This window comes from Sparassis crispa, assembly GCF_003851025.1.
Source record: "Sparassis crispa DNA, contig_000001F, whole genome shotgun sequence".
Taxonomy (NCBI): Eukaryota; Fungi; Basidiomycota; class Agaricomycetes; order Polyporales; family Sparassidaceae; genus Sparassis; species Sparassis crispa.
In genome coordinates this window covers 438,939-458,157 of record NW_020939748.1, presented here as the reverse complement: position 1 = coordinate 458,157, position 19,219 = coordinate 438,939, and the positions used below count along the sequence as shown (strand labels likewise).

The 19,219-nt window shown below is 41.1% G+C and overlaps 1 protein-coding gene across 1 annotated transcript; it reads left to right on the top strand.

The window, feature by feature from the left end:
- Positions 1-11,491: 11,491 nt before the first annotated feature.
- SCP_0201380 (hypothetical protein) lies at positions 11,492-12,304 on the top strand (the record flags this gene model as incomplete). Its single annotated transcript, XM_027754053.1, has 1 exon — positions 11,492-12,304. One exon carries the CDS (start codon positions 11,492-11,494, stop codon positions 12,302-12,304), a length of 813 nt encoding a protein of 270 aa, XP_027609854.1.
- Between the last annotated feature and the right edge of the window lie 6,915 nt (positions 12,305-19,219).

Genomic DNA, 19,219 nt, shown 5'->3' with positions numbered 1-19,219 from the left:
GTTTTTGAAAATTCATGTGACCTGTGACCAGTGATCATCTGGATTGGTTGTATAGTCTTGGAATAGAATGAAATCGTGGTGGCATAAGTATGGATTTACATAGAACTTTGTACAAACATCCAGTGTACATCAGAAAAACCCAACTTTTACTTATGAGACTTATTCCGACTTTTTATCCTTTTTTGCCTTATTTAAGGCCTATAAGTTCCCAAAAGTCAACTTTTAAGTCTCTAAGAAAATATGACTTATGGACTTTTTGTCCTTTTTTACCTTATTTAAGGTCCATAAGTGCATTTAAGTCACATAAGGACACCTTTAAGTAAAAGTTGGGTTTTCCTGACTAGTAGTATAAGACTGTAATGTCTGATCTATTTGTTTACCCCACACTGGTATGAGATGACAGCTACATACAATCTCAGTAACTGGGACAATTGATGCAAGCTGATAATGCTGTCAGGTTAAGTGTGAAACAATGTATATGCATATGTATGGATCAACTGTATGAAGTGGCATAAATCACTTGATATATGCAAGTGGCATATTACACAAGCAGCAACAGATAGTGCAGCAGTAACAATAAAATTCTCTCCTAATATACAATGACCAGCATGAGCATATAAAATTTACTATGGGAAACTTCGTCGGCAATCTCTGAGATGAGTAGGCACCAGCTTGCCCACCTTTAATACTCTCCCACAAGATGAGCACTCATCAAGAGCAAGGAAGTAAAAAGAAAAAAATTAAAACAAATGCAAAACCTCCTTTGAGTCATTCTGAACTCTTGCTGACATCACAGCCTCATTCTTCCCATCCTTTGAGTTCACTATAGCAGTGTGAGCATGAGCATGACTTGAACTATGACCAGAGGAATCTTGAGAAGGGGAAGGACACTCATCTAAATAATGTTCACAATCTCCACAATTGTAGCATGAGACCTCTAGTCAACCAGGTTCCTGCTTTCCTCCATCTCACAATCCATCTCTATCTCTTCTGGACTGTGCAACATAGGCAACAGTGACCTCTAAAGTCTTCTCCTTAGAATGAGCAAGTTGTGCTTCGAGAATGGTGATTCATATGGTGACAGTAAAAAGCTAGAGCTCCTCGAATGGAAGACTGTTGAGAGCAGTGACAATGGGCTAATATTTATCAGGAAGGCTATCACTGATGACCATGATGCTATTAAGTTCAGTGGTGAGATAGGGGGTGCAATTGAGCTTGAGTGCAGCAGTGTGAACATGAGAAATCCAAGTCATAATTGACTTAGACTCGACTTTCATTATCCAGAAGAAACAGTCATGTAATGACAGAACAGAGTTAACAAAAGCTGACCTATAAGTTTTCTTAAGTGCAGCCCATAACTCTCAGGAGTTTTCCAAATCTAACACAAAAGCCATCTGTGAGGGACTGAGATTTGTCAAAATCTTCGAGTATGCCTGCTCATGCTTTCTCTTCTTTGCTGTCATTCCATTTGGTCCTCTCACTAAATTACCAACATCTCTTGTTGAATGATATCTCTGAAGGAGCAGCGGGAATCATATTCAAAGACATGATTCATCACCTCCTCAGTGGTATCGCATTGACTATCAGCTCCTTCTCCTCAGGCATAATAACCTTTTACAAATATGCTGACATGGTGACCACTGATAAAATTGATGTAGAATAGAATAAGAATAAGAATGAATAAAAAATAATTAGATGGCTTGGTAGCTAAGTGTGCAAGCTAAAGGTAACTGTCAAAAATTGAGAGTATGGGCTGAAATGCAGTTGCAAGTATGACTACCAGTTGTTGCTAGTGATTGATTTGAGAATGCACAGCAAGAAAATAAGCAGGGTATGTAAGCAGTAAGAAGAAGCAAACACTAGGATGTTAGAGCTTGGGGCTTATAATCTATTGCATAAGCAGTAACGGATGATGTAGCAGTGATAATAAAATTCTCTCTCAATGTATAATGATCAGTGTGAGCATACAAAATCTACTACTGAAAATTTCATTGGCAATCTCTGAGATGAGCACCAGCTTGCCCAACTCATCAGCAAAATCTAACTTTTACTTAAAAGGGCACTTAACTGACTTAAATAGGCTTATAATTTTTATTTAAGAGCATAAGAATTAAAAGGGCCATAATGCATATTATATGAGTGTCTGAAATCAGACTTATTGACACTTATTTAAACACTTATTACCTTAAATAAGATCATGCAACTATAGAACAAAGTTCTCAAATTATATCTTATAATATTATAGTATGCATACTAAACTTATAATATATACCAATTCAAATTAGTACAGTTTCAGAAATACCTTACTAAAACTTTTCAGGAATTATTATTGCATGTAAAGCAATGACTCACTTCACACAAGTAAGATAGTTATGATTTTTCTCTTGCATAAACATAAGTAAATTGAATGTCATGTTAGTTTGTTGGCTGATTTGATAGTAATGATCAAGTCTGAAATCTGAAATGTGACCACTGATTGAGAAGAATTTCTCATGGAATCCAGGAATTAATAGCAGCGTAGGGACAGTAATAGTGGTAGAGGTGTATGAGTAGTAAGTGTATTTGTTCTTGACTGATTTTTTCATTGGATAAAATGGATGTTCTTTGCCTTGTAATAAAATATAGTGCATCTGAATCTCAAGCATCCATCCTGCAGTTGTCCTTGAGAGTGAATAGCTAACAAATAATATGATAAATTCTTTGAGCTGATAAGATTGAGCTTGAAGGTATTTCTGACATAGCATCTTTATAACCTTCTTTGTAATCACAAAAATGACAAAAGTCACTCAGTCATCAGGATGAGGTTGCACAAGCAATAATTTGTGGAAATCTTCTTCTATATTCATTTTGTTTACAAATCTGATAGCCTTTATTATGCTTTCATCAGGCACGGACCAGATAATGTCTATACAGTATATTAAATTAAACACACATTCCTTGAGCAGGGCAAATTAAAAGATGTTATGATTACAGGTTTGCTTCAGTTATTCGACCACTATTATCATAATGTAGATGACTAGCAAAGTAATAAGTATTTTTGTCTAAAACAGATAGCTAATGAGACTTACGCCATGACAATTTCTGTAAATGTTGGAGATTTTATGACAAACCACATTAGAGTTTCTTTATACCTCAGCCAGCCACTCTATTACTTACAACAATAAGAAGCAGCTTCTATGAGAAGCCATCTAAATTTCAAATTTGATATGAAAGTGGCAGATCTTTTCACAATATCATTTGAGTTAAACAAGATCTAAATCTCATCTGATCATTATGCAATGAAATTTGACTTTTGACTAGCTGGAATTATGATTCCTAAGGAATGACGAGAATCATTTTTATATGTGGTGGACCTTTGAAGGCTGAGGTGAACTGTGAGGCACTTTTCCCCAAACTGTGGAAAAATCCTGAAGGTAGAACTTAGCTACAAACATTCTATTGGCTCTTCTTGCCCAACTACAAGTTGATTATAGATGGGCATTTAAAACAGTTGTATTGAAAACCGGTGCGACTTGTATAAATAACCATCAACAGATGTCTGGCTACAGCACTTAGATTAAATAACAGATAACAGCTCTATCTCAGAGAACATTGAAATTACGTTTTATGCAGTGTTGTACTGAGTTTAATGCATTGTAACCATCATTATTGAATTAAAACCAAAAAAAGAGACCTAGGTAGCACTCTAAAGCATTCAATTTCATTAAGATTTGAGTGACAAATCACTTTTGTAATGCTGTGGTGAACGGCAAGAAGGTCTGCTTAGTCACTTTCCTAATTTGGAAACCGACTTACTAAAGGTACCTATGATTATCCAGACCATGCCTCTAATTTTTCCGCTTTTTTCTGTCTTTTTTTGAGATTTCTGACCTCAAAATACACTTGCTCAAATTGGAAAAGTCAGGAGTCTTTGAAGTTACGATTCTTGAGAAATAAAGATAATCGTTTTTGCGAGTGATGGGACATTGAGGGTTAAAAAGGTTGGCTAGTATATGTGTGTAATGACTATATAATATTATAAAAGTCTAATTAGTATAAGTTTTTAAAAACCTTATCGTGCCTGATGATATATCTAATTATCTCTACTAGATGATGTAGTATCATATATAACAGTCTACTGCAAAAAATATCACTGAAAACTGTTACCCATGTGCCGACAAGAATCATTACAAAAATGTTACCAACGTGCTTATAAGAACCACTACAAAAAATGACACTGGAAAGTGTTACATATATGCCTATAAGAACCACTACAAAAAATGACACTAGAAACTGTTACAAATGTACCTAGATGAACCACTACAAAAAATGACCCTAGAAACTATTACAAATGTGCCTATAAGAATCACTACAAAAAATGACACTAGAAACTGTTACAGATGCACCTATAAGAATCACTACAAAAAATGATACTAGAAACTGTTACAAACGTGGCTACAAGAATCACTACAGAAATGTTACCAATGTGCCTATAAGAATCACTACAAAAAATGACACTAGAAACTGTTATAAATGCACCTATAAGAATTACTACAAAAAATGATACTAGGAACTGTTACAAATGTGGCTACAAGAATTACTACAAAAAATGACACTAGAAACTGTTACAAGTGCACCTATAAGAATCACTATGAAAAAAGATACTAGGAACTGCCTATATGAACCACTACAAGAAGGATACTGGAAACTGTTACAAATGTGCCTATAACAAATACATCAAAATGTATACAAGAAATTGTTATTATATTACTTGCTAGGAGTGTGCCACTGCTTCGCATGGCATGAACAATTTCTAAGGTCTGATGTTCCTGTGTTCCTACTTTTTTCTACCCAACTTCGAAGCAATTCTTGAATAGTAAATTCTGTCTACATCTTACAATATATTACAATGCTACACCTTCTGTTCTCAACTTCTGCCAATACATTTGCTGCCATGTCATCCAAAGAGCACTCAAATTTGGAGTAAGTACCAGTGCTAATACCATCATTATACCATACTTGCTTGTCTGTCATTACAATCTGAGTGTTACAAAGCTCCTCTCCGAGGAACGCGCGGACGACTTCCGCCCCTACCTTTACCGATCACGTGACAATGACATCACAGTACCTAGACTGACCATGTGACAATGATGTCACTGACCATATGACCATGATATCATCATGGTCATCGCCCTTATTTATCCTGCACAGATCTACCTGATCATCTGATGATGTGCGCCTTGTGCACAAGGCTTGGATCCTCTTCCTATCACACATGCGACAAAGGCATGTTCGCCTCACCTCTGCCTTACCTTTACGATACAGATACCGAACCTCATGGGCATGGCCCCAGACCCTGATACATGCGCTAGACGCACGACGACCTCGCTGCTGCCTTGTCTTTGCAGCACAACCCTATCTCCATATGGACTGATTGTCTCTCACGCGGAGTCATGACTGACTCAGCATTCTCACGACTGTGGGACAGGTATACGAACCCTGTGCCCTTGTATTGATACCGATGGACCAATCATAGTTCTAGTATTACAGGTAGACAGATGCCTGTACTTGTATATAAGACCAACAGGACAAGCTGGAGTCCCCATCTTGTCCTGGTTACACATCAACCAGTTTTACCATCTACATCTGTGCGATGAATCGACCTTGGTCCGCAGACAGCGGCCAAGCGTTCATAAGACTGCTCCACTGGGCCGACCTCTGGTCATTACTATGACTGGAGGTCGGACCCCTCACGATTGACTTGAGCCCTTGTGAAGGCCTAGTCACTGACGACGACGAACTGGATGTACGGTGGCACGACTGGCCCCCGTGACACCAAGATGTAAAGTGAAATCCACCAAAGTATATCATTCCACAAAGTCGATATTCATGATCATCTTCACCAATGTACAGCTTGGGATTGCACTCAACTTTCACTTCATTGGTAGAGAAGACAACAAAATTTGGATTCTGCACAAAGTTTACTTGCATGTACATTTTTTTTTCACATTGTGGACATCGTGCTGATGTTTTTCTGTTAAACAAGGGAAATAACCAGTCCGACAGCTTGCACCACTTACAGCTTCCCATTTTCAGTCCTGATTCTTTCCAGATAAACTTGGTGCAGTCCCATAATATTGTATTGTCAGATTCTGATTCATATTGATACTCACAATGCTTGCAGACAAGGGTTCGAGTCATATGATCTTCATCACAGCCAAGCATGGTGGTACACAACTTAATGAGATCTGAGCCTGCAGTACCAGTGATTGGAAGTGCAACAGAATCGACCTGATGGAGTATTACTCGCATATGGTCTCTTGCTTGTTCCATTGTAAGTCTCTGTTGTAACACTTGGCTAAATACAGCAGTAAAGTGCTCCAGATATTAATTTTGCATGGATATATCTGCCATCCAATGCTCAGTCTCTGTAAAGAATAGATGGAATAAAATACTAAACAAGCTATTATATGCACAGCTATAGGTGTCTTTGTTCCATTTAAATTCAATTGGACCATTTGCAGCAAGATCAACAGGGTCATTCTCAGTTTTATGTCTCTTTTGCTCAGGCAACATTGCATTGATTTCCTCAAAATGCTTTCACTTTGCACCACGCTTCTGTCCTGGATCATTGCTGATAGTTGTTAACTGTTTAGTGTCTTGTGCAGAAACAAACTTGCTAATATCCTTCTTTACCTGTGAGATCTCAGGTTCTTTCATCTGTATGTCTATGTTGTTTACTGTCTTTTTGGCTCCCTTCTTAGGTTTCTTCAATAACTGCCAGTCGCTTTCTTCTTCAATTTTCTCGAGTTTAAATGGCTTCACCTGTGACCATTTGAGCTCAGAATGTATGCCTTTAGGTACATGCTCTGGTCCTTTATATGATCGGAAGGAATATATCAGTTGATTGCGAGTATTGCCCTCCACTTCACTGGCCAACTTCTTATAATACCGCAACTTGGTAATCTCATCCAATAACTCAAGCTCTCTGAATTCTTGCCTCAGATAACCAGTTAGACCACCTGTCATCTTTTTATGATCAAATTCTTGCACAATTATAGTGCCCTCATATGTGGATCCACGAGATAGATAAGTGTAAACAGACTGGTGAGACCGACAGCTCTGTAAGTCACAGACATTGTCCGGACGAGTATGACCCTGAGATCCAAAGTCTGTCATTGCAAAGTTAGGGATCACAGGAACTTGATATCGCATAATGGTTAGAAGTTTATCATTTTGCATATTACACTTTACTTTGATACCCTGCTGACTGATAGGTACAACATTCTCAGGCAATCCATCTAGCTGAACGGGTGTTGGAGGTGCAGTGAGTTTGATAAACAGTGTCTCTAAGGCATATTTATTATTTTCAAGTGGCTTTGACTTCCAGCCAACAACTATACCTTCCGCACCATTGGTTACACAGCATTCTGTGGCCTCATTTGTTTTAATCATTACAGGTAGACCAAGACAAATGGTGAGTTTTCCTGGGTGATGATTTGTACTCACATGAGGCAGTTCCCATAGTCTTGCTTGAATTCCTGACTCAATCTTGTTAGACTTCCGTTGTGGATTGACCACCTTCTGTTTGCAGTTTGGCTTGTCATCTGGTGTATCTGACCATTTGTCTACAGAATAGAATGTCTTCAAGTCCTGCTTAGTCTTTTGAGCAAATCATGCACATCCAAGTTCATTGATTTTATCTCGATGAGTATTCCATGCTGTGATCACAGACACATTTCTAAATCTTGGTTGGTTCAATTTGGGCTTGTCTGCTGCACAACCGGCAATTCTGGATTCAATATGTTTAATGTCTGCCATAGTACAGGATTTAAAGCGAAGGTTCTCCAAGGCCTTACACAGTTTGGCATCATTTGGATTCTGCAAGCACTGTCTCATGTTCTCACGCAGAATTACTACTATAGTAACTTGATGCCAGAGTGCCTTGCCTAGTGTGGCTTCTTGGAGATGGTATCCATTGGTTGTATGTACATTACTAAGATCAACATGTGTTCCAACCTTATGTGAATATAAAGAAAAGGTAGGTCCAGCCGGTGGAAGCTGTGCAAAATCACCAGCAAATATCATATTGATCTCTCCAAAGGGTATACCTTCATTCTTGAGAGCGGTGCTCATTTTTGCACATATATACATGCTGTTGCAGTCTACCATAGACACCTCATCCACAAATATATAGTCAACATTGAGCAGTCGTGCACGTACTTGCATCAAGGAAGTCTGAGAGTCACCAAACTTGCTAAAACCAAGCATAGAGTGATATGTGGAGCCTGCAATCAGTGCAGCAGCAGAGCCTGTAGGTGCAACACACATAAACCGATAGCCTTCCTTTCGCTCACTAAAGAAATGAATCAGGGCCTTAATAACTTGAGATTTTCCTGTACCTGCCATTCCGCCCAAGTACATCTTCAGTTGCTCACCACTGGGATCAGTTGCATGGTTTGCAATAATTTGTAAGGCATGCTCTTGGTCAGTATTGAGACTAAAGTTTTTGACAGTATCATTAATCAGGGTTTGATCTGCTTTGTTCTTTGCCTCAAAATTCTTATCCAGACAAGACTGATCAATTACCTTCACTGTGTTCACATCCTTGCTTATACACAGTCCCATCTTGGGATCTACTTCATCTGAATTGTTATCTACTGCCTGCTCCTCTCATGTACGAAGGATCTCTTGTCACTTCTCAGCAAGTAAGTTTTTCCATTCCACTGCTGTTTTATCTTGACCTGTAATAGTCTCAGTAGGAAGATTCAAAATGCCCACACCTGTATCCATATTGTCCAGCCATCCGGATGTTTGCATAATTCTTTCAGCTTGCAGCATACTGCTAATTCTGATGAGCATCTTCTCACTCACTTGATCCCAGTCATCCAATTCAGGCATCAAGTCGAGATCATTACTTACACCTGCTGTGGCTTCGTCTTCTCGATATTGGATATCAAGTTCATTAATTGCATTGTTATCCATACCAAAGGGCATTTGTTCATGGAACTTGCCTGCCTTACATGCAGCAGCAAAATCATCTCTAGCATCATTGCACAGCGTATATGGAAGAATTTCATGAGCTCTAACTGTCTGGGTGTAAATTTATACTCGTCAAAGGTATTGTGCCAGGATGTATTTGTATCACATTTGAGGTTAAGCCCAGTATGCCAAGGTTTGAACAAACTAAGCATTGTCAGGCAATATTCTTCACAATCACCGGTGTCACATCTAGGCAATAATCCACCTACAAAATTGGGTACCAGACTGTCTGCTTCAGCCAGCAGTCGTACCTGGTGAGTTGCTTTTTGAGGATGTTCTACAGTAAAGTAATCAGGTTTCAATTCCAAGGCCAGATGCTCCTTCTTCTCTTGCGCTGCTGCCTTCTTTGCAGACTTTGTGGTTAGCAGAAGTTCATCTTCACTTTCTTCCTCCTCCGTCATTATATTGGAGATCTGTTCATTGTAAGTGACATCTTCCTCTTTAAATGCTGCATTATTAACCTCAGGAATCTCAAGAAACTCATCATCAACTGCATAGTTATTTTCAAAATCAGTTTCACTGGCATCTTCATTAATGTCAGGTTCTATAGTCACTGTATCAAAGGCATTTAAATTGGCAGGTCGGGCATCTTTCTTTCTGTATATTGGTTCTTTCTTACAGCGATGAATCCAGTCATATAAGCTTACAGATTCATACTTTTTGGGCTGATAGACATAGTCTAACACTGGAGATAAGGCAACATACTCTCCTTGAACATTACCTAGCATGATTTTTTCTCTGTCATGATGTAAAGGATCTAAAGGTGCATCAACATTTATTTGATCAAAATCTGGTGTTCTAGTCAGCCATGCTTTCTTGGCTTCATTCACATAGTTTCTCCAGTAACAGATCTTGAATTTATGACCGGTGTAATGATCACTATGACCAAGTAAGTACAGAGAGGCCATTGGTCCACCAATTTCTAGATTAGCAGTCAAAGCATTCACAATCTTGGTCAGTAGTACACGCACCTTCTGATGTCTTGGCATGTCGCCACCAATCAACTCAACATTTCTGTCAAATACTCGATGGATAGCATCAAACATGACATGTGTCTTCAAGGGTGTCTTGGTAATGTAATCTGTTACATATGCAATCACTGACTTAATTGCCAGACAAAAGACTGGTCACATCGGTATTGCATTGCAAAAGATAGGTGAGTGTTGGTGTAACAGTATTGATCCAGGCTTCACCTTTCCGCATATTAAGTGCACCAGTCTCAGAATCAACAGTCTCTTTGAATAACTCATGTGGAAATCTGGCCTTACAGCCATACTCTGGATTCAGACATCCTTTATGACATGTATGGCAGTTAGAACGATACAGGAGTTCATCTACAATGTGGGCGCTACAATGGGCACTCTGCAAAATGAAGCTGAGCCGGAACTTCAAGATCTAGGTCCCGAGATTGAGATTAAGATAGAGATCGCGTGCTCGATCAAGAAGATATTATTGCGCTCCTCAGTCTCAGAGGCCTGGCAGATCCTATGTTCCCCCCATGTCTCTCCCAGTCCCATTTCGAAGCTCTCATTACTGGACTTACTGTGCTCTTGGACGAGACCCCCCAGACTCCTGGATCGAACACGCCCAATTCAGACGACTCACAATACATGGAGCCTGCCCCGAATTTACCTATAACTTACGTGGAGGATGCTAAACCACTCAGATTGCCCCCCCTTCCTTTCTCCAACCTCTCCCCTGCTGCTATGACCTGCCGTGATGATTTCCCAGCCTGTGTTCCATCGCAAGAGTGTGAATACGCCATGCACATGTCTAGCTACACCGGTCCCACCTCGATATTCCGCCGCTGCCTGAGCATCCTATATTAGGCAACCTCACTCGTGACACCCGTGGAAAGTCGATCTATGACCTGTTGAGTGATGCAGTTTCCCAGTACACTCAATACAGGCAGTACAACATGTTCTCATCCGTCTGCCTCAGTTCTCCTGCCACTATCATCTATGCCCCGATGCAGGCCGACTGATGGATATCGTAACTTGACCTGTGCCGATGACTGTGCTTGTGCCCATTCCGTGGATCGATGTTCAAGGAAATAATGTCGCAGTTTCTGTAAAGGAAGCCTTACCCATGGAGATATGTCTTGTCACAATGCAACCAGTTGAGTACTCGACGCACATGCGTGACTTCGATTCTGATCATATTGCATCTTCACAGACTAGGCACCCCCAAAATGCTGAGTCAGAGGGGGGTACATCGAATGAAGTTTCAGTTGGCACTGAGCTCAAACCGCCTGCCGATACATGTTTCATTTTAATCACCCTGCCGCTGATGTCTGTATCTGTTACACCTGAAAGCTCGAGCACGTTATCTTCCGAGGATCCGCATAGCCCAACTACTGTTCCTGCCATTCCTGCATGTAGTCCCACACTCACCACTGCGCCGATTGTTCCTGCCGCTACTCCTGCTGCGAGCCTGACTGTTACCACACAATGTAAAGAGGAATGTTTCTATGTTGCCCCCATCCACCATTAGTTCACTGCTGTACTCCCCAACTGGACATGCTGTGCTCGACCTCGCCATTAAGGAATTGCTGGTGATGCCCGATCATGTGCTTAACCAACCCGCCCGCCGACTTTCTCGATCGCCTGATATGACCGCACCTGTTCTGCTGCTGCCAATTTTACCAGTGAAGGATCTCCTTTACCCCCCTTCCCCTTCCTCCAATATCACATCTCTCACCGCTATGATCGAACACCAGGAAATGATGGAGGACATGGAAATAACTGACTTAGATGCCTCGAAGATGATTTCAAAAGCTGAATGGATCACTGCCGTCATGCCGGAGAATAAGTTGTACATCCTCGCTCCCTACCTTGGTATGCGCCGCGACATGATTCAACTCAAGAATGAATTGTACGTGTGCGCTAAGCTGTATGCTCTGCCGTTTTCATTTGATCAAACCAACAATTTTCGCCATGCATTCATGGTCGCCTTTCATGCCATTATGTCCCACGCAAATATTGATGGTCTTGAAGATAGTAAAGAGACGAAGGACCCCTTCACTATGCATATTGCCACCATGGTTCGCCAGCATCACAACTACTCCGCACTCTGGTACTCTCACCTTGGAAACTTATTTCTTTGGCCCGAGGAATGTCTTGCACTTGCCGAAGCTGGAGCACTCTTCGAGCTCTACCCTACAACAGATGCTCAACACCAGGACCTCAATGATATGTGCATTATTCTCGACTTCATCGACTTCATGCTCAGATATGACATCAAACATGGATACGCACATGATATTCACTGCCATCATCGCTAAGGACTCTTTGGAAAGCCTGGCGAGCTGCCTTCTCCAGTGCCATCCCTGGCTTCTGGAAGTTGCACTTGAATGTGAATGTGCATGATACATTCTCGATGTATGGATTGAAACGTACAATGCTTACTTGCTATGTTCCATGCAGAAACTTTCCCTCGATGCCGCAGAGTGCAGGAATTCAAGAATAGACTGCCGCTTTTTCTCTTCTCCGTCTTGCCGCTGCGCCTGTAGTATTCTCAAGCTTGGACTCGACCGACTGAATGTTCATGTGTTTGTGACTGGTACACTGTTCAAAGACTTTGCTGCAATTGATGTTCCCTGTATGTTACCTGATGAGGACTTTGGTTTGGAGACCATGAATGAGTCGCCACTCGCTCGCGTGTCGCAACATGTATGGCATGGACTATTTCTGATGTTTTGGACTATGTGTTGTTACTTGGACTTATGTATGTGGATGCTGTGCATGGACTTGTACCATGTTTTTGCGCTTGGACATTATCTCTGTACACTGACACCTGGAGATCGTGGAATCGAGTTATGCTTTTCACGGAGTCTTATGGGTGTGATGAGGAAAAATCGAAATGAACAGATAAAAATAGCAGAAAAGGAAAAAGAGAAAAACATGCAGAAAAAGATACAGAAAAATATGGAAGACGCTGCACCCTCACCAGTGTACTATCTACATATCGCGGAAGAAGAAGCAGAAGAAGAAAACCCAGTACCAGAGCCACTGTACTATTCCATGGAGCCTGAAGATGATGAAGATTACTTGTTCGTGGAAATAGAGAATGAAGCATATGGAGCCTACAAATTCATGGACTGAAAAGTCAAGCCAGTTCCCGATGTATTTCCAGAAGATGCCCGTGTGCATCGTGCATTCCCCGAAGACCCACTTGCATCACTCCCGCCGCTTACACTGCACCTGCCAGACTTTACACCTGGAATGCGACTCACACAGGAATGAATGGAGGAGATGAACATAAACCCAGATGGATTTCTACACCTGAAAGAAGAAAAGCTATAAAAGCATATCCTGCAACTCAACGAAGCAGCTTTGGCTTTGAAGACACAGAACGAGGAATGTTCAGGGAGGATTATTTCTCTCCCTACATCATTCCAATAGTGCTGCATGAACCTTGGGAATTTTCAAATATTCCTATCCCCCCTGAAATTAAGGAGAAAGTTATCCAGCTTCTTAAGGAAAAGATGGCTGCAGGAGTATATAAAGCCAGCCAGTCCTCGTATCGCTCACGATGGTTTTGCGTGATGAAGAAAAATGGAAAACTACGGATTGTCCATGACCCACAGCCACTAAACAAAGTCACCATCTGAGATGCAGGACTTCCGCCCTCACTGGATGACTTCGTGGAACCATTTGCAGGAAGAAAAGTTTACACCATCAAAGACCTTCATTGGAGATTTGATGCATGCAAAGTGGATACAAGCAGCCGAGACCTGACATTATTCCATACTCCTTTGGGACTGCTACAAATCACATCACTTCCCACCGGCTTCACGAACTCGTCTGCCGAATTTCAAAATTGCATGACCTTCATATTGCAAGATGAAATTCTGACCAAAGCAGATATCTTTGTCAACGACCTGCCAATCAAAGGAACTGACACCAAGTACCCTGACACAGATGGGGAGCCAGAAGTATTATTGGAGAATCTCGGAATCAGATGTTTCATATGGGAACATGCATTGGATGTGCACCGAATTTTGCATCAAATCGAACACGCTGGAGCCACATTCTTAGGAAAGAAGTTCCAATTGGCCCCCCAGCGAGTTCTTATTGTCAGACAAACATGCACCCCAGAAGGACACCTGCCTGATGACCAGAAAATAGAGAAAATCCTCAAATGGCCAGTTTTGAAGACAGTATGCAATGTGCGCGCATTTCTAAAACTATGTGGAACTGTACACATTTAGATTCATCAGTACTCGTTAATCACCCGACCACTCACCGAGTTGACTCGCCAAACTGTCGACTTCGAATGGACTGACTGGCGACAAGATGGATTCGATGAGCTGAAAACCGCTATCACTTCTGCACTGGCACTTCACCCAGTTAACTATCAGGTGGACAATCCTGTGGTATTATCTGTGGACTCAAGCAAGTACACGGTTGGATTTATATTGGGACAATATGATGATGAAGGCCAAAAGCATCCAGCGCGCTATGGATCGATCCCCATAAACGAATGAGAGTCAAGATATTCACAATTGAAATTGGAGCTCTACGGACTGTACCGAGTGCTGCATGCCTATTGGTTATACTTGATTGGAGTATGGAACTTGCAGGTGGAAGTGGACGCAAAATACATCAAGGGAATGCTGAACGAACTGGACTTGCAACCCAATACAACTATCAATCGATGGATACAAGGAGTCCTGTTGTTTCACTTTACGCTCATCCATATGCCCACTGACAAACACAAAGGACCCGATGCTTTATCACGATGAGAATTGGCATCTGATGAGGAAGCAAATGAACATGATGATTCCTGGTTGGACAATATCGCATTATACATGGAAATCAGAGCTCGAAGTCGAAGCTATGGATCAGTGCTGGTTGGATACATGAAAGGAACCCACGGAGATGCAGTCAAGGGATACACTGTTACTCAAAGTGATCAAGACGAGGCCCTCAGTGATTACAAGCATTTTCTGCAGACCTTTGAAACACCATCTTTCCCGAACACTCAAGAGAAGCAACAATTTATCCAGAAAGCTTCACAGTTCCTTATGTGCAATGGAAAACTATATCAAAGGAATGGATGAAAGCCCCCATTACGAGTCATTCTCTCCGTGAAATCCTGACAATCTATTTTGTTTCAAGCAAACGAAGGACTTGGACACCGAGAAGAATATGCTGTCATGCAAACTCTGAAAGAGCATTTCTACTGGCCAGGAATGTGGAACGATGCACAGCAACATGTCTGATCATGTCACCAGTGTCAAATCTGAAGTGTACGCAAAGTGGAAGTGCCCATCCTGATATCAGCCCCATCCATCATATTCACCAAGGTTTATGTGGACATTATGTTCATGCCGACCGCCAAAGGGCATCGCTATATCATTGCAGCATGAGACAATCTTTCTCGAGCAGCCAAAGGACGAGCGCTATGCAAAGCGAATGCTAAAACTGTGGCACAATTCATTTGGGAAGAAGTATCTTGCTGATACAGAGCAGTGGGACGAGTAGCAACTGACAATGGGAATGAAGTCAAAGGAGCATTCTCGGAGTTAATGTGCTGCTATAAAATTCCTCAAGTGCGAATATCAGCCTACAATTCAAAAGCAAACAGAGTAGTCAAATGTGGACACTTCACGATATGTGAATCAATTATCAAGGCATGTAATGGACAAGTCAACCACTGGCCCAATCTCATACATCATGCATTCTTCACTGATCGCAGCACCATCAGCTGCTCAACTGGTTTCTCCCTGTATTATTTGCTGTATGGAGTCCACCCCGTGCTTCCTTTCGACCTTACCGAAGCAACGTTCATGATGGAAGGATATCATTCAGGAATGACAACCAGTGACCTGCTTGCAATGTGCATTCACCAACTACAGAAGAGACCCGAAGACTTAGCCCGTGCTGCGGACACACTACATCATCATCGCCTCCAATCCAAAGAAGCATTTGAGACACATTTCAAGTGCTGTCTTACCAAGGACACATACGAAGGGAGAGTTGGTTCTTGTACACAACAACACAGTCAAAAAAAAGATGGATCACAAACACAAAGACCGATATTTGGGCCCCTATGAGGTGGTACACCAGATGATGAATGGAGCATATGTTCTAAAGGATCTCGATGGAACACCTTGGAAACAAAGCATTGCTGCATTTCGCCTGCTGCTGTACATGCATCGTGACGACCCAGGCCTTATCAAATTAGCCGAAGAAATGGAAAATTATGAAAATGATGGAAGCAGCAGTTCAGATGACCACTCTGATCATTCAAGCATCAGTGCAGAAGATTCTGATGCTTCATCAAAAACCTGAATGGTCTGAGGAGAGCAACTGGGGTCAGTTGCATTTTTTCATGCCACCCAGATGTCACCCACCAAAAGTGTTTGGCTTGTGAACACGTAACCACCGGTGAAGCGCTTGACGAAGAAGTCATGTGACTAAGATGGAATCTGAGAACGTTTGGCCGAGCGTGTCACCTGATGCTCACATTATGCGATTGGACAGGAAAAACTCGGAAAGTGCTTTCTCCCTACTTCTCCCTGCTCACTTTATGCTATTGGACATGGAGGTTTCAAGAGTTTTGTCTTCCCTGTTTCTCCCTGCTCACTTTATGCTATTGGACACGAAGGTCCTAAGACATTTTTCCTTCCTACTTTCCCCTTTGATCATGTGATGCTCTTATTTTGCTATTGGCCAATCTGCCATGTAACACTACTATGTAACGGTCATAATAGGTAACACCCGAGGGGTGTAAAAGGACCCCTGAGGCACCCCAACCCTCAGTCTTCTCTCCCCACTTGTAGCACCCCTATAAGTGAAGAGTTCTCCCTCTGCTTGTAGCTTACCCTACAAGTGATAAACTAAAAGAATAGGAGTTCATTCCACTCCTCCTAGTAACTTGTTACTCGTAATAAAAAGGATCCCGATGAAGTCAGTTCAGCGCAGGCAGTGAGTTGTTATGAACACAACTACTGCACTCTCGTATCATTTCTTTTGGGTAAGTCTAGCACACGATTGCTAGATACTCAAACCGTTCTCGGAAAGTTCTCAGATGACATGTAGGAAAGTTATCGGCCAGGCACATCGTATTAGGACACATGCACTCGGTAAAGCCCTGCACACAGTTGTAGGCACACGGATAAAAGAACACAGAAGACTCAGTAAGCCCTGCACACGGTTGTAGGCACATAGATAAGGAGACGAAGAAGACTCGGAAAGCCCTGCACCAGTTGTAGGCCTCATATAAGAAAACTCGTTAAGCCCTGCACTGGTTGTAGGCATCATATAAGAAGACAGAATGCAAGCCCTTGCACACAGTTGCTAGACATCCCCCTCTACACTCCCCCATCTATATTGTGCAGACTATCATCCCGACTTCAGACAACGAAACACACATATAGCTCAGGCATCCCTAACCCACTATCATAAATTTGATATCAATGAACAACTGTGATAGCCCGGCGTACTTTCCCTTTTGCCACGCCCGGTGAATAACAGCGAACTACCACTTACTTGACCTGGAGTCAAAAGCTCCTCCGGCCAAGGCCCGTGCATACCCCGAGTTGACATCACACTGGAAATGCTTGGAAAACATTGCTTCTAGAGAAGTGGGATACAATTTTGCAAGCTCAAGAGACACAAGCAGCAGCTAAGAAGTCTAGTCAGTCTACTACTGAACCAGTCAATTCCATTGACCAAGTAAAGGTTATTGACCGGTCATATCTTGACAAGTCATTCAAAGCATCAAATAAGGATAGTCAACAATTGATTGACCCAACAGTGCAGACATTCAGTCTGAATAAAGAACAAGAGTGTGCATTTCGCATAGTTGCTAATCATGCAGTTCAGCCTAGTGGAGAGCAGTTGAAAATGTACTTAGGTGATATGGCCGGCACTGGCAAGTCACAAGTAATTAAAGCATTAATCGATTTTTTTTACTAAGCAAGAGGAAGGCTATAGATTTATGTGTATTGCCCATACCGGTGCAGCTGCAGCATTAATATCTGGTTCAACTTATCACTCTGTACTTGAATTGAGTCACTTCAGGGTACCCTTCTGACCTAGCTCTTAGCTTCAACATAATCTATATTGTGTAGTGGTTAAAAGCCTCTCAGGTGTCAGTCAGACCATGGTACCAATACATGTCCCAGGGCATTATATACGATTACCCAGGGCAAAGGCAGGGCAAAGGCTGGTCCAATGGCACAATTATCATATGGGATGTCCTATAGTACTAGGGCATTGATATTTATATCCCAGTATTACTGGTTGTCCCATGGTGCCAGGGGTACATAGAGATGTCCCACTATTAGTAAAAGATGTATTTTCAGGCTATTGTATGGTAGTTTTTTATACTTTGTTCTACAATCATATTGTATAAGCTCTAATTATAAAAACAGTGACTAGAATACTGTAAATAAGTGTCTTATTTGCATTTTATATATGGTGAAATATTTATAGAAAGCAGGATATCCCATATCAAGTATTGTGTATACATTTATAATGTTATAAAGACTATATTACTATTGGTAGCATGTACAACAACTTCATTACCTCATATAACAACTAAGACAAGTCAAACAACAATGTTTATTCTCGTGTTTTAAAATCAATTTTACATTTTCGGACATAATGTTCAGACTAACATGATATAATCTTTGGCATATAGTATGCATCATAGCTATACTACAACTTTCACCAAGTGTCTCAAGAAATAGAACAACTCAGTCTACTAATATACTAGCAAAGGAGATATATTCTTGTCATGTCTCCTATTATATACTGTATTTGAATGAAAAAAGAAAGGCATTTGACCTAAGACTTCAGTCAAGTTACACTCAGAAATGCATTCACTGAATGACACCTTTGTATTATGGGATGTCCCTTTATGTGATGGGATATCCCATGTAAGGACCTGTCACTTTTAAACCTTACTAATTCAACTGTTAGTATAAATCTCTAGATAATTATAGTAGTTAAATAGAAACTTCAGGCTAAAGAAGAGACTAAATATCTGTAAATCTTAAAATAACATCTTAGGATGTCCTAAAAATGGGAGATCCCACCTTATATAATATGCAAATAAAGTGCTTGTTTATATTACTATAGTCACTGTTTTTATAATTAAGGCTTAGATAATATGATAGTGGAATAAAGTATAAAAAAACTACCATACAATAGCCTGAAAATACATCTTTTACGAATAGTGGGAC